We start from the raw sequence: 14,837 nt of genomic DNA, 5'->3' as shown, positions 1-14,837 counted from the left end.
CTTTCTTTATTTGACAGAGAGCGCGCACAAGCAGGCAGAATGGCAGTCAGAGGGAGAGGGAGAAGCAGGCTCCCCGTTGAGCAGAGAGCCGGACATGGGGCTCGATCCCAGGACCCCGGGGATCATGACCTGAGCTGAAGGCAGACGCTTAACGAACTGAGCCACCCAGGTGCCCCAGGTGTAAATGCTGGTAATATTTAACATCCAACTCCCAAGGAGGGCAAAGAATTTTTGTAGCATTTGCTGATTTCCCAGGTGTAAAATACTCCCACCATGCCAATTTCAAGGTACCAACCTGACATCAGTGAACACAGAGCTGGGAAGAGATGCACACAACTGGCTCTCACAGCCTGAGTGAGCTCACTCCACAACCACTGGTTCTATTGGTTAATACCTAATAATTATAAACTCTTACGCCTATAAACTCTTACTAAGTAATCCACCTCAGAGAAAAACCTTAATATTCAGCCCTGCTTCACAATCTTACTCCACAAGAATTGTATATGATTTTAATTGGTGTGATAAGAAATAGTTTATAGTTGAAGCTGGACATAGTCCTGACTATCAGAATTCTGGGAACCCAAGCTCCCAATCATTAAGGTAAAAATTTTAAGTATGTTATGACACTGCTGAAAATAAACTTAATTTACTTATTTAAACATATGGAGATTTCCTGCTTTTAAGGGTGGAAGACCCCCTCCCCCATCCTTCTAATAGAATTTAAAAGCAATTCAATGGAAGGAGAAATACTAGACTTTAAAAAAAAACACTGACTACATTCGCATGTCTTTTTAGGAAACTGTCGAGAATACTTAAGTCACAGACACAGAACTGGATTCAATAAAAGCTTCATTTTGCCTTTTCACAAAATCAAAACGCAGAACAGGGCAGAATTCATTTTGGTCACTTGGGCAGAGTTGGCACTATATTCATTACCCATCTATGTTCTTCTCGATCTACACACTACAGTACGAATTCTGCACTGCTGAGTGCTGGGGTGGGTGAAGGAAGCTGGACTGCACAGTGCGAGGGGGAGAGGTTCAGAGGAGAGGCGCAAGTAAAGGGCAGCTGAATAAGTGTGCCCTGTGGGGGGTGCCTGGGTGGCTCAGTCGTTAGGCGTCTGCCTTCGGCTCAGGTCATGATCCCAGGGTCCTGGGATCAAGCCCCGCATCGGGCTCCCTGCTCAGCGGGAAGCCTGCTTCTCCCTCTCCCACTCCCCCTGCTTGCGTTCCCTCTCTCACTGTCAAAAACAAACAAAAAGTGTGGCCTGTGGTTAAGAACTTCAGTGGCTAAACTAACACAGGTGAAGAAATGGGTCACCAATTAGGCACATCTCACACCATTAATGTTATGGACATTAGCAGGTCTGTGTTCCCCTCAAAATTCCTACCCTAATCCCCAATGTGATGGTGTAAGTAGTGGGGGGCCTTTGGGAGATAATTGAATCTTGAGGGTGAAGTCCTCATAATGGCATCAGCACCCTTGTAAGAGACACATGAGAGCTTGCTTCTCTCTCCATCATGTGAGGACACAAGGAGCCAGCCCTCTGCTAACCAGTAAGAGGGCCCTCACTAAGAACTGAATCTGAATCTGCCAGCACCGTGATCTTAGCCCTATCAGTCTCTATAACTGAGATATGTTTGTAGTTTAAGTCCCTCAGTCTGGTAATTAGTTACAGCAGCCTGAGCAGACTAAGACGCTTAGGAAGCAATACTACAACCCCAGGAACTAAACTTTATTTACGTACCATACTTCAGTGCCAGCTTATGAATTTAAAAACAATCAACATAAATGAAATGATCAAATATATAAGAATGCTCACAAGTATTGAAAAAAGAGAAAAACTGGGAATAACCTAAATGTTCAAAAGAGTCAATTATGGCGCATAGATTTGATGGCAGATGCAGCCACTAAAATATTTCTCCATTAAGTGGGTTGAAAATTTATATAGTATGCCTCCAACTTTGATTTAAAAATCTCTCCTGTGCCTAGAAAACAAAATGGGAAAACATCAAACTGTTAAATGATAACCTGTATACTGAAATGAAGCGATTTTTTTCATTCTATTTTTCCATACTTTTCAAATTGTTTGCAGGCGTTTTATAAAAGTGAGAATGTTCCAAATTTTAAAAAGGCTAAACCATTTAACAAATTCTTTGAAATGTAACTTTAATGCTTTAGCTTTCTCAAATTTCTCAGTCCACTCATTTTGCTGCAGCTTAATAGTACTCACCAGGTAGTCCATGTTCAGGAAAGCTGTCCTACGGCACCCTGTGTGGTAGACGGAAGCACCTGGATGCTGGGCTGGCAAATGGGAGGCTATCCCCTCCACAGCCAGTATTAAACAATTACATCTTAAGCCTTTCAAAAACTAGTCTACAAAGCAAATAACTGAATTAAATGTTAAGGCATTGTTTTTCAATGTTATTTTTAAAAGTACTCATTTTCACATTCTTAGACGGAACACACCACAGGATCACCAAACTTGTCCCTGCAGTGTTGGTCAACCTAAGTCATGGTGACATGAGAGGTTAATCTACCTCAGAATTCCATTTTCGTTATGTCCCCATTAGAAATCTTATATTGTGTTTAAACAATTAGGGTACAACAGCATTACAGAAGGTAACTCTTACCTGGTTACTTAACAAGCCTTAGGATTGTCAGGTGTTTAGGGACGCCTGATGGATCTCAACTGTCTGAGGCCATGCTGACAAAAGGAGCCTCAGCTATCATCTCGTGTTTATGGGGAGTGACAGTCGATTTCAACCACTAAGTATGTCATTTGCAAAAATCCTAAAAACAGATGGCTCTGGGTACTATTATACAACCTGTGTGCCTCAGTTTCCTTATTTGTAACCTGGGGATAACATAGGCATCACAGGGTTGTTAAAGGGACTCAGATGTGAAGTACTTTTAAGTGTCAAGCACGTGGCAAACCCAGTGTTAGAAATTCTTTACTGCCGGAGTTCCTCTGCCAGCTTAGCCACTTACTAGTTCCAGGACACCTTTCCTCTTCTGCAAAAATGTTTAAAAATTGTGTCTATTAGGAAGTTAGCTTTTTCCTTCCTAAAAGGGCAGTCATTTATAAGAGGAAAACACTCCCCTGCCCGAGACATCTAAGTTACATCACACCAGTAACAGGAACATCTATATTGAGGAAAAGGGTCAAAATATACAGAATTCTCTTCTGACGCCTAGATTTCTTGGCTTGTGCAAACAGCCTGGGGGCTCTGCTCTCCATCCTCCCTTGAAATTAAAAATAAGCTTGACATGATCTGAAAAAATGGTCTTGGAAGGCAATTCAAATGAACTTATGTATGCAGAATACTAGAAAATGCTTGGTACAGTCTAAGCACTCTTAAGAATGAGCTATCCTTACTATCTTTACATACTTTTGTATTATTAAGAGTTGTTAGAAACAATATTACATAGCTTTCAAGAATGTAACTAAGGTCTGCTATTTTAATTTTCTGAACTGATTATAAATTCAACAATCAACCAGAATTTGAATTTCATTAGACCCATGACATGAAGTTTTGTATACAAGAGCTCATTATTTGCTGAATATGAAGTTCTGAGCTCTCCAAAATAGACCATTTTGAACTGAAGTGAACCAAGGAAATGGAAAGTTTAAGTAAGATGGTGTAAAAAAGATTCCATTTCAAGTAACTTATTGAACACCGTCATTTCTGTCCTATCAACGTTGGTGAAGGAGATTCTATGGAAATGATTCAGTGGAATTAAAAGAAACTTCCAGGGGCGCCTTGGTGGCTCAGTAGGTTAAGCGTCTGCCTTCGGCTCAGGTCATGATCCCAGGGTCCTGGGATCGAGTCCCCAATCAGACTCTCTGCTCAGTGGGGAGCCTGCTTCTCCCTCTCCCCATCTGCCACTCTGCCTACTTGTGATCTGTCAAATAAACAAAATCTTAAAAAAAAAAAAAAAAAAAAAGAGTCCAGGTATTTTAAGGGCCACTCTTCTCAAACCATCCCAAGTCTTCCAGAGCTGCCATCAAAAAATTCTATCATTGACCTCCAATTCCTGTCTTTCAGAAAAAGTAATCACCTAAAAATCATGGAATCCCCAAACACCACATAGAAACAGGTATACTAACAAATTACAACAGCAATAACAGATCAAGCCTTCTGATTTTTTTTATTACTCAAAAAAGCTTCATTTTTTTATTTAGCTTTCTGACTCTGTGCTTGGGCCTTCAACACTTTCACAACGATTTTCTGCTCCTCGATAAGGAAAGCACGCTTGATCCTAGAAAGAAAAATATTAAATGAATACTTAAAAGTAAATGAAAACTGCAAGTACAGACAAAACACTTAGGAGCTGAAATTAGATGGCTAGACTCGTTTAGCTGAAGGTCTCCTTCCTACGCTGGCATTTAAAGGAGGATAATCCCTCAATTCTATGTAATTGCACCTGCCCTCTTCTGAGTCATGAAGGAATTAATGTGTGCGGAACCAAAATGGTGGGTTAAAAGCTATTAGCAAGAGGCACGTTCTCAAGTGTAACGATTCTGCAGTCTGATTGTCTGGAGCCAACTCTGCTACTTACTAGCTAGGTAACCAGCAAGTTACCTTCTCTGCTGTAAGGTACAGCAGTAAGTTCACACCCATTTCACAAGGCTTTATGAAGATTAAACTTGGAAGGAGTTGCAATTTCTGTACTTTGAACCTCCATTTAGAGAGGAAGTACATTTTATTAATCACTATTATTACAGTGCCTAGGACCTGACAAACAGCAGGTAGTCACTACCACTTGTTAAAAGCAAAGTTACCTCCACAGAGAAAGCAAATTCCCACAAAAACCTGTCCCACTTATACTCCTATTGGTCCCCTGGTTATCTAATATTAAACGCAGCCTAAAATCCCTGGGATTTTGGACTCCTTCAAATCTCCCCAATGTTACACTATAGAAACACAACTGATGCCACTCTCACTCAGGACCCTTAAAAATCCCCTAAACTTACTCAGAGACCAGACTCCTCTCAGAGTCACAGCTAATACTAACCTATAGCCTACCAGCAGATCTACACCCAAATCTCTAAGAGCTAGGGCCTGTAAATCGTACTTTTAATAAACGTGCCCATGATTATGTTTAGCAAAGTCTGGGAACAAGGAGTAAAAACCCAAACCCCTTTCGCTTAAAACCAATTCATGACCCTCTCATCTCTAATGTACCTTTTCAATCTCATTTCTCAGTCCTCTACATTCCTTGCCTACAATGCCCTTTCAACCTCTTGGCCAACATTTACCTATCATTCAGGTACCACCTCAAATACCATTCCCAGAGTTCCAGCTACCTGGAAGTAATTTCTCCTCTAAACTTCAAACATAGTCCAGTTTTTTTGTATTTCATGGAAGGTCCATTTACCTTGTATTTGAATTACTGTAACATGCCTTACCATCCCCTTACAAATTAACTCCTGAAAGGCAGAGTGATCTTGCAAGTTTGGTGCCAGATTTGGGTAAGAAACTGAGCTCAACCACTTTATGAATAAACTGGAGGCAACCCACTTTCTGAAGCAGTTCCTTAACTTGTGAAGACCAACCACCTCACAAATCCTTCCACTTAAGTCTTTAGAGGCAATTCATGTTTATAAAATCAATGAGGTTAAAAGCAAGGGTCTCAATAAAACCTAGAATGAATCCCAGTGCTGCCCCTTACTGGCTATGAGAATTTAAACAAGCCTTGGTTTCGGGGCGCCTGGGTGGCTCAGTCGTTAAGCGTCTGCTTTCTGCTCAGGTCATGATCCCAGGGTCCTGGGATCGAGCCCCGCATCGGGCTCCCTGCTCGGCGGGAAGCCTGCTTCTCCCTCTCCCCCTCCCCCTGCTTGTGTTCCCTCTCTCGCTGTGTCTCTGTCAAATAAATAAATAAAATCTTAAAAAAAAAAACAAGCCTTGGTTTCTTCACAAAAAATAGAATAGAAACCCCTCCCTGATGGACCTGTGACAATGTTCATCATTAAAATGCCCAGTAAACGTTACCATCATAAACGCCACTGTTTCCACTCCTACCTAGGCCACTACCAATTCTTTCACATACCCAAGTCACATTCTCTACCTGGAACATGCTCATCTCCTATGACCCTCCCCACCAAGCCTTTAGGTCTTAATGCAGGTGGCATTGCCTCGCCTTCCCAAGCACTCACCTTTTGTTGAACGAATGTGGTTACTATCCATCCTGCTGCAGTTTTAGTTTCCAGCCCACCAAAGGTCTCCCGGCCCTGCTCGAAACCCATCAATCCCTCCGTATTTAAGGATCAAGCTAAAAATCTGTCTTGTAAGGGCCTTCGTGATCTGTGACTTCCACCTCTTGTCTATCACCTCCTACAACACTCTGCTCCAGCCACACTAGAACTACATGTAGTTGTTTTGTTCCCACTTTTAAGACCTTCTGCTCTCCATCTACCCATCTGACAACTTAATAGTTTACCTGCCTCCCCTATTTCTACATCTAACATAAGGATGCCCCCAAATCGCAAGTGAATTAATTTGAACCAGCATCATTTATTCGTTTTACAGCACCAATTATCCCTAGTCTAGAGGATTCTAAAATATGCAACTTTAATTTAAATTTCACCGGTCTTCTATGATTAGCATGCAATGGAACAGACACATGCATTTAAGAACGTTGTATTTACCTGTCACGAACACACTTAGCACACATGGAACCACCATAGGCCCTGCTGACGTGTTTTTTCGTTTTGGACAACCTCATAAGGACTTTAGGTCTCACAGCACGAACCTGCAAAGTCAACATTGAGATTATTTTGTGATGCTTTAACAGAAACTGTCCTGGATTCAACATGTGACAAGTATAAACACTAAACCAGGTCAGAACAGGAAACGATATACTGATTTATCTGAAAGGCATTTCACTGTATCTGTCACACAGGCTTTAAAAGTCTATGTTCTTGACAGACTTGGATCATGGATGCTTAAGTACTTCTCAACCTTCCTAGCGGTGACCTCTCCTTCGCTCATTCCCTTACCAAAATATTATGCTCACTAGTTCTGGTTATTCAGAGCAGAAGGATCACTTACTCCTCGAAGTCGGCCTGGGCACACGCCACATGCAGATTTTGGTGCTTTCCCAACCTTCTTGGTATAAAGGTAAACGATTCTATTACCAGGGGTTCGGGACCTAGGAAGTGAGATAATAGGGAAAAGCTCAGCATTCTGCAGAGTGAACAACAATATGAATTTAAATTTTAGAAATACTTACAGCCTAGTTTTGTTAGAGGCTGTATTATAGGACAGCCTACGACGGTAGGTCAAACGCTGGACCATTCTGAATGCCTAAATTAAGAATGGAATAAAACTGCATTGTAGAAATAATTCAAACCTCACAACAAAACAGCATCACATAATATATACATTCCATATACATATTCTTATATACAATAGTCCTTAAAGTATCTTATGAAGAATTCCATACTTTAAAACTACTTATATTTAAAAGTGATTGGTAAGAATGCTAGGAGGCCCATGTTTGTTTTCCTGATAGAAATCAATGATGGTACTTTGTTAAAATTTGCCAGACTTATTCCTCAGTAAGTCTGATTCTGTTTGGTGGTGTCCAGAAAAATGCTAGTAACAGGTAAATTTAGAAGTTTGTAAAGGAAAACCACGCCCGAACACACAAGTTGAATCCTCACTTACGCCATCTCCTGGAATATACTGCACAAGGGGCTAGCTAGCCTCCTTGTCTCTAAAATAGATTTTTACTGAGTTCCCACGGCTGTCATCAAGATTAAATGACATAAGCTAACCTGCTCAACCTACTGCAGTGCCTGTCACATAAAAGATGCTCAAGAATCAGTGTCTTGCCCCAAAGTAGCATGTGGGACAAGTCAAGCGCCAAGTAATATTTTGGCATCAAAGTGTCTTTGAATTATGGCATCTGGGGTTTTTTCCTCATTTATCAACTGGAAATAATACTGCTGAATGAGGTCACTTAGCAAATCGGTTATGCAAGTACGCACAGGAGCCGTTTTTCAGTTAACCACTCAAAGTAACATGAAAACGTAAACAAGACTTGAATCCTCATTTTATTTTTTTACCTCAAACTCCGTAATCACTTCATCACACGACATGTAAAAGAAAGTAGCCTGCATTTGTTGTTATAAGCTCCTTACTCACATTACACTAAAACATAATTGTCAGACACCAAAAGGGACGCCGAAGGCCAATGCGAGAGATCCAAACAGCCACCATTCCGTTAACAGCCCCCAAACCAAGACAGAATACTCCCTATTAACATTTTATCTTGCTTGGTGTTGGCCTTGGAAATGAAAACATTTTGAAATAACGACCCGAACATGCTGGTCGTCCGCCCTCCCAAGGCCTGAACACACCTACAGGTCCAACGATAAAACGTGGGCCTAAGATATGAAAATGTTCTGCGACTTCGCAGTCCCAACCAGCCGGACCACAACTCGTGGGTCCCCAAACGCAACTTAGAAGGCGGCAAAGCCCCGAGCGGTAAGCTCCGGCTACTCCCGGCTCCGGGGGGGAGATCCGGTTTGACGGCTGTCCGAAGCTAAAAATCCGAGGACCCGCTCACCACCAGCTCTCCTCCTGAACCTTTATCCCCACGCCAGTTCAAGAGGCTGAGGCTGAGAGATCCTGGCCCCCCCAACTCCCCGGATGGCAGCCGATTGTAGAGGGAGTAGCAATAGGGAAAAGGAAAAAGCAACCATACCTACGGACACCGTCCCCGGAAGAGGAAAAGGGAAGTGCTTGCAAGTTTAAAGGTTAACTATGATTGCGTCGGACGGGAAATTACGTCAGAACCAGCGCCGCCTTGTAGTACGGATGCCACTCAGCTCCCCTCCATGGGCGGGAGATGCATAGCGCCGCCATGTTGTACGGCAACTGGCGTGCCGTCCCTGCCTGGGGGCTTGGGTGCCCGGCCGCAGTCCACAACAGCGCCGCTCTTTTGGGAATCGCTGTAGAAACAAATGCAAATGACAAAGGGAGCTGCAAAGGGCCGAGGTGGGACAAAATCAACTTTTTTCGTTCTGAGGGGCGCTAGGACACATTTAGTCTAAAGAGCACCAGCTTTTTAGTTAATCGTGGGTTTAGATCCCAATTCAGACACTTGTTAATTAGGTGACCTTTGAGGAGTTACTCTCTTCAATTTTCCCTTCTTTTTTCTTGTCATTCATTCAAAGCACAAGGTTAACAAATTGGATTAAAATCCAGTATCTGCTAATTATTAGCTGTGTTACTTTGAGCAAGTCTTTAAATGAGTTATGCCATGATCAAAGGCACAATAAAATTAAAGCACTTAGCACAGGTCTTGTCCAAAGCAAGTGCTCAATAAATGGTGGCTAATCTCATGATTATGTACAGAGCTTCACATAGGTAATAAAGTTTGCGCTGCGCCTTAAAAATGAGGAGGAAGGGGCGCCTGGGTGGCTCAGTCGGTTAAGCGACTGCCTTCGGCGCAGGTCATGATCCTGGAGTCCCGGGATCGAGTCCCGCATCGGGCTCCCTGCTCGGCAGGGAGTCTGCTCCTCCCTCTGACCCTCTTCCCTCTCTTGCTCTCTGTCTCTCATTCTCTCTCTCTCAAATAAATAAAATCTTAAAAAAAAAAAAAATGAGGAGGAAGGGGGGAAAAAACCCTCTAAAATAGCATCTAAAAGTTTACATTAAGTGCCTATGTATATATATATATATATTTTTTTTTGAGACAAGAGTCCTTAGCTTTCATTATATTGTCTTAAGAGGTTCATGACCTCCAAAAAATAAAGAGCACTTTGTCTGGGCCCTAAGGAAAAATGCTAGAAAGGGCCTTTAAATTTTTATCTTAGGCTCCCTGCAAACATACTGAGAGAGAGTTGCATGCTGGTGTATTGGGGGATGCCCTTAAAAAACACACCCACTCCTAAGGAACTGAGGAAGGTAGGAGCACGGGATCTACAATGAGGCCTCAGCTGTTCCAGTAAAGAGCTCTTCACAGTTGTCCCAAACGGGTGAGGGAGCCAGGCCTTTGCGCTCCCACGTCAGTCAGTCCTGAGCCTGCATGCCCTCTGACCAGGGGTGAGGCGTTTTTTTGAAGCTGAGAGCAATGTCTAGTCAGGGAAGCAGCCGCGAACCTGCTGCATTGGTCCAGAAGTGGGAATTTGAGTAGAGCATCCTAGTATCCATTCAAGTTCCCTTCCAGGTTTCCCAGCCTGACTGTTGAGGTGAGAAAGCAGGCAAGTGACTGAGGGCAGATGCCCTGTTCCTATTAGAGATCTGTCCTGGATGGTGAGTCTTGTTAATTACGTCATTCCTCACATCTTTGTCACCACACCAGATGGCAGGCTCTAGTTATATCCTTCCCTTTGCTGACTCTCAAATAGCTGCTTCTCCCCTGACCTAGTCGTGAGTTACTTCCTCCCTTCCAGTCCTTCACTTGTTGTCCTTCTGGAATCCCTTTTGTCTCTGCCAGGCATTGGACAGAGAGTCACATGTGGTTTTTGAATGGGTGAACAAACAAATTCCATTTACTTGGAATATATATTCTCTCTCTAGAGAGACTGGGCTGGACAGATGAGTATGGCAACAGGAGATGGGAAATCTGACCCCACTGTAGTACTTTCACTTATCTTTCCACGCCCCCCTGTACCCCAAGAGAAAAAAGAACAGTGGTCTCACTGCCATAGTTTTCCCTCATCACACTTAACCCAGTTCTGTAATGTGACTTTTCTTCTCTTTCAATCTGTATTTGCGTTTTTCTCGATCTTGTCAGAGATGTGGACATCTTATTAAATGTTTCCAAGAACCTCATTTGTTTTTGTTAATCTTTCTCTCAGTTCCCCATTCATTGACTTCTGTGTACTCGAACTAAATATTCCATAAACTTTTGTGAGATTGAAGTAAGACGAACTTACCTCACACTTTTTTTCTGGCTCCGACTAGGAAACTTTGAGGTTTAAAATTCATTTATTTGAGAGATTTTTCGTAAAAGTTATTAATCTCAGTGTGGTCAAATGTATCTTTTCTGAGTGTGTGCTTTTTGTGTCTTGTTTCAAAAATGCTTTTCTAGGGCGCCTGGGTGGCTTAGTCTTTAAGCGTCGGCCTTTGGCTCAGGTCATGATCCCAGGGTCCTGGGATCGAGCCCCACATCGGGCTCTGTGCTCAGCAGGGAGTCTGCTTCTCCCTCTCCCACTCCCCCTGCTTCTGTTCCCTCTCTCGCTGTGTTTCTCTCTGTCAAATAAATAAATGAAATCTTTAAAAAAAAAATGCTTTTCTACTCAAAGGTCTGTAAGATAATCACCTATATTTTCTAGCGGTCTAAAGTCTTGTTATTGACTCATTTAGAGTTGATTTTTGTGTATAGAGTGAGTTAGGGTTACAATTTTCTTTCTTTCCATTATGTATAATCTTATTTTTTTCCAACTTCACTTATTGAATACCCCCTTCCCCCCAATCTGATATCTTAGCTGTGTTGTACGCCAAAGTTCCATACCTGTGTGGGTCTGTTTCTGGCTCTTTAGTCCTGTTCCACTGGTCACTTTGTCTTTTCTTTATTAGTTACACACTCTCTAAATTCTTTAGTAAATCCTAACTGCTAGAAGTGCAAATATGCACTACCTTTCCTTCTTTTTTGGAAAGAAAATTCTTGACCTTTTCTCTCTCCCAGATACATTTTAGAGTCAGCTACTCTGAGTTTTGTTTGCACTTGCATTGAATCTGTGGGTCAATTAGAGGAGAATTAATGTTTTTATGATGTGAAGTTTTCATAAATATAAATATAACATCTCTCAGCGTATATTTAAGTCCTCTTTTTTTTTTAAAGATTTCTTTTTTTATTTATTTGAGAGAGAGAGAGAGAGCAGGGGAAGGGGCAGAGAAAAAGGGAGAGAGAGTCTTAAGCAGACTCAGTGCTGAGCACACAGCCTGACGCAGGGCTTGATCTCAGGACCTTGAGATCTTGACCTGAGCTGAAACCAAGAGTCGGATGCTTAACTGCCTGCGCCACCCAGGCGCCCCTATTTAAGTCCTCTTTAATATCCCTTAATAAAGTTTTATCATTTTTCTATAGAGATTTGCATGCTTTTTGTTAGATTAATTTCTAGGTTAATTAAAAGTTGACATTTTCTGATTCTATTGTCTTTTAAAGTATGTATTCTAGTTTTTTGTTGCTGGTATATAGAAATGCAATTGCTTGTATATTAATTCTTTCAGCCATCTTGATAAATTCTATTATTTCTAGTAATTTGTATGAAGATTCTTTTGGATTTTCTTTTTTTTTTTATTCTTATGTTAATCCCCTACATTACATCATTAGTTTTTGATGTAGTGTTCCATGATTCATTGTTTGTGCATAACACCCAGTGCTCCATGCAGAATGTGCCCTCTTCAATACCCACCACCAGGCTAACCCATCCTCCGACCCCCTCCCCTCTGGAACCCTCAGTTTGTTTTTCAGAGTCCATAGTCTCTCATGGTTTGTCTACCTCTCCGATTTCCCCCGCTTCATTCTTCCCTCCGGCAGAGACATTTGGAAACCACGGCAACAGGCCCCTCCCCAGAAGATCAGCGAGAACAGCCAGCCAAGACCAAGTTTACCCATCAATGAGAACGGCAGAACTCCAGCGCTAGGGGAATACTGCACATAGAATTCATGGCTTTTTTACCATGATTCTTTAGTCTTTCAAAGTTAATTTTTTTTAACTGTCTTTTTTTCTTTTTTTTGAATTTTTCTTTTTCCCTTTTTCAACCAACATCTTATCAATCCCTTTTTTTAAAAAAAAAATTTTTATTTTTCATTTTTAGAGTCATATTCTATCCCTTCATAGTAGTTACCCATATTTTTGGCATATATATATAAGTTGTTCTCTCTTTAAAATTTTGAGATAGTTTCTTCTAACAGATTAAAATATACCCTAAATCTCTAGTATATGGTGTTTTCTATTCCCCTGCCTGATCACATCCTCTCCCTTTTTTTTTTTCGTTTTTCTTTTTTTAAATCCTCTTCTTTTTTTTTCAAACAACTTCTTATCAATTCCTTTTATAAAATTTTTTATAATTTCCATCTTTACAGTCATATTCCTTCCCTTCATCATATCAACCCTTATTTTTGTACATATATAAGTTTTTCTTTCTTTAAAATTGTGGGAGGCACTTTCTTCTAAAAGACCAAGATCTTTTGGATTTTCTAAGATTTGTTTGAAGCAGTAATTTTATTTTTTTTATTTTTTTAAAGATTTTATTTATTTATTTGAGAGAGAGAGCACAAGCAGGGGGAGTGGGAGAGGGAGAAGCAGATTCCCCACTGAGCAGGGAGCCTGACGCAGGGCTCGATCCCAGGACCCCCGGATCATGACCTGAGCTGAAGGCAGACGCTTAACGACTGAGCCACCCAGGCGCCCAATGAAGCGTAATTTTAAATCTTTGCACATACAATACATATATAATTTGATAAATTTTCACAAACTGAACACACCTAGATCAAGACACAATATTATCAGTACTCCAAATGGCCTCTCTGCATACTCCCATTCGTTTCCCCTTTTCCAAGGGTAACCACTATTCTGACTTCTACCCCATAGATAAGTTTTGTCAATTTTTGTTCTTTATATAAATGACCAATATTCTTTGTAGCTGGTTTCTTCTATTCAATCTTATGTTTATAATATTCATCTATATATTTTTAAACTTCTCACTGCTATATAGAATTCCATTGAGCAAACATACTACTCTTCTTCTGTTGAAGGGCATAGGGTGGTTTCCAAGTTCAGGTTATGAATAGTGCTGCTACTGTAGTACATGTATTTTGGTGAAGATACTGTATACATTTCAGTTGGGCATAAACCTAGAAGTGGAATTTGTGGGTCACAGAGTATGTGTGGTAGGCAGAAGGCTAAGAATTCTAGGATGGTGCTCGCTTCAGCAGCACATATACTAAAAAAAGAATTCTAGGATGGCCCCAGTGACTTCTGTCCCATGGTGATATTCTCATAATTATGTTATATTACCTGGCAAAAGGGATTTTGAAGATATAATTAAGGTTACTAATCAGTTGACCACAAATGAAGCCAAAATTAGAATTGGGCTGAAGGAATATGATGCAGGACATCAGCAGCTTCTGCTATGCTAAATAAGAATTCAAGGTTGGTGATTTTTTTTCCTTTTGGTACTTTGAAAATAACAGTCTGTTGTTTTTTGGTTTTTGTGGTCTATTGAGAAGTCAAGTTATTATTTTTTCTTCTTTAAATTTGTCCTTTTTTTCTGTGCTACCTTTGGGACCATTTTCTCTTTAGGTTTGGTTTCCATTAGTTTTACTATGATGTGCTTAGGCAAGCTTTTCTTAATTCTGTGAGGTTTGTAGGGTCTTTTATATCTGTATCTTGATATCTTTCATGAATTTTAAGAAATTCTCAGCCATTATCTATTCAAATATTGCTTCTGCTCCATTCTTTCCTTCTGGGACTCCAGCTCCACACTGTATTCCTATCACTGTATCTCTAGGTCTCTCTTCTAGTTATTAGTTGCAATATATCATCACCTCAAACACAGTGGTATAAAATAACAACCATTTTATTATGCTCATGGTTTCCAGTATGCTGAAGGTCTGGTCACTAATTCCAGCGTGGGGGAGGGCAGGTGGGAGGGGTTTCCCTACACCCCCAGGCAAGTCTGTGACACCAGCCAGATGTCCTACAATTCAGCTCAATTCCAAGAGTGTCTCCCTGGAGATAGCATCAGATCCCACAGGTCAAGGGCTCAGTTCCACAAACTGCCTTTCACTTCAGATGCCACTCATGAGTCCAGGTTGTTACCTGTGCTTCTGACCAACTGGCTCTAAAGCAGAGCTTCCCACGACTCCCT

The 14,837-nt window shown here is 41.2% G+C and overlaps 1 protein-coding gene across 1 annotated transcript; it reads right to left on the bottom strand.

The window, feature by feature from the left end:
- Positions 1 to 4,133: 4,133 nt before the first annotated feature.
- Positions 4,134 to 8,755, bottom strand: RPL34 (ribosomal protein L34). The gene is made up of 5 exons (XM_035030256.1): positions 8,716 to 8,755; positions 7,237 to 7,310; positions 7,056 to 7,155; positions 6,653 to 6,756; positions 4,134 to 4,263 (listed from the first exon to the last, which is right to left on the bottom strand). Exons 2-5 carry the CDS (start codon positions 7,299 to 7,301, stop codon positions 4,179 to 4,181), a joined length of 354 nt encoding a protein of 117 aa, XP_034886147.1. The 5' UTR covers positions 7,302 to 7,310; positions 8,716 to 8,755; the 3' UTR covers positions 4,134 to 4,178.
- Positions 8,756 to 14,837: the final 6,082 nt, after the last annotated feature.

Source organism: Mirounga leonina, unplaced genomic scaffold (genome assembly GCF_011800145.1).
Source record: "Mirounga leonina isolate KUSES-001 unplaced genomic scaffold, KU_Mleo_1.0 Mir_357, whole genome shotgun sequence".
NCBI classification, from domain to species: Eukaryota; Metazoa; Chordata; class Mammalia; order Carnivora; family Phocidae; genus Mirounga; species Mirounga leonina.
This window is presented reverse-complemented; position numbering and strand designations above follow the sequence as displayed.

Bases quoted from the DNA above. Each gene is read 5' to 3' on its own strand.
- RPL34 (XM_035030256.1), bottom strand. From the start codon at position 7,301: ATGGTCCAGCGTTTGACCTACCGTCGTAGGCTGTCCTATAATACAGCC. The intron at 7,156-7,236 runs GTAAGTATTTCT...CTCACTTCCTAG, and splicing joins GCCTCTAACAAAACTAGGCT to GTCCCGAACCCCTGGTAATA. The intron at 6,757-7,055 runs GTAAGTGATCCT...TTGACTTTGCAG, and splicing joins GCCCAGGCCGACTTCGAGGA to GTTCGTGCTGTGAGACCTAA.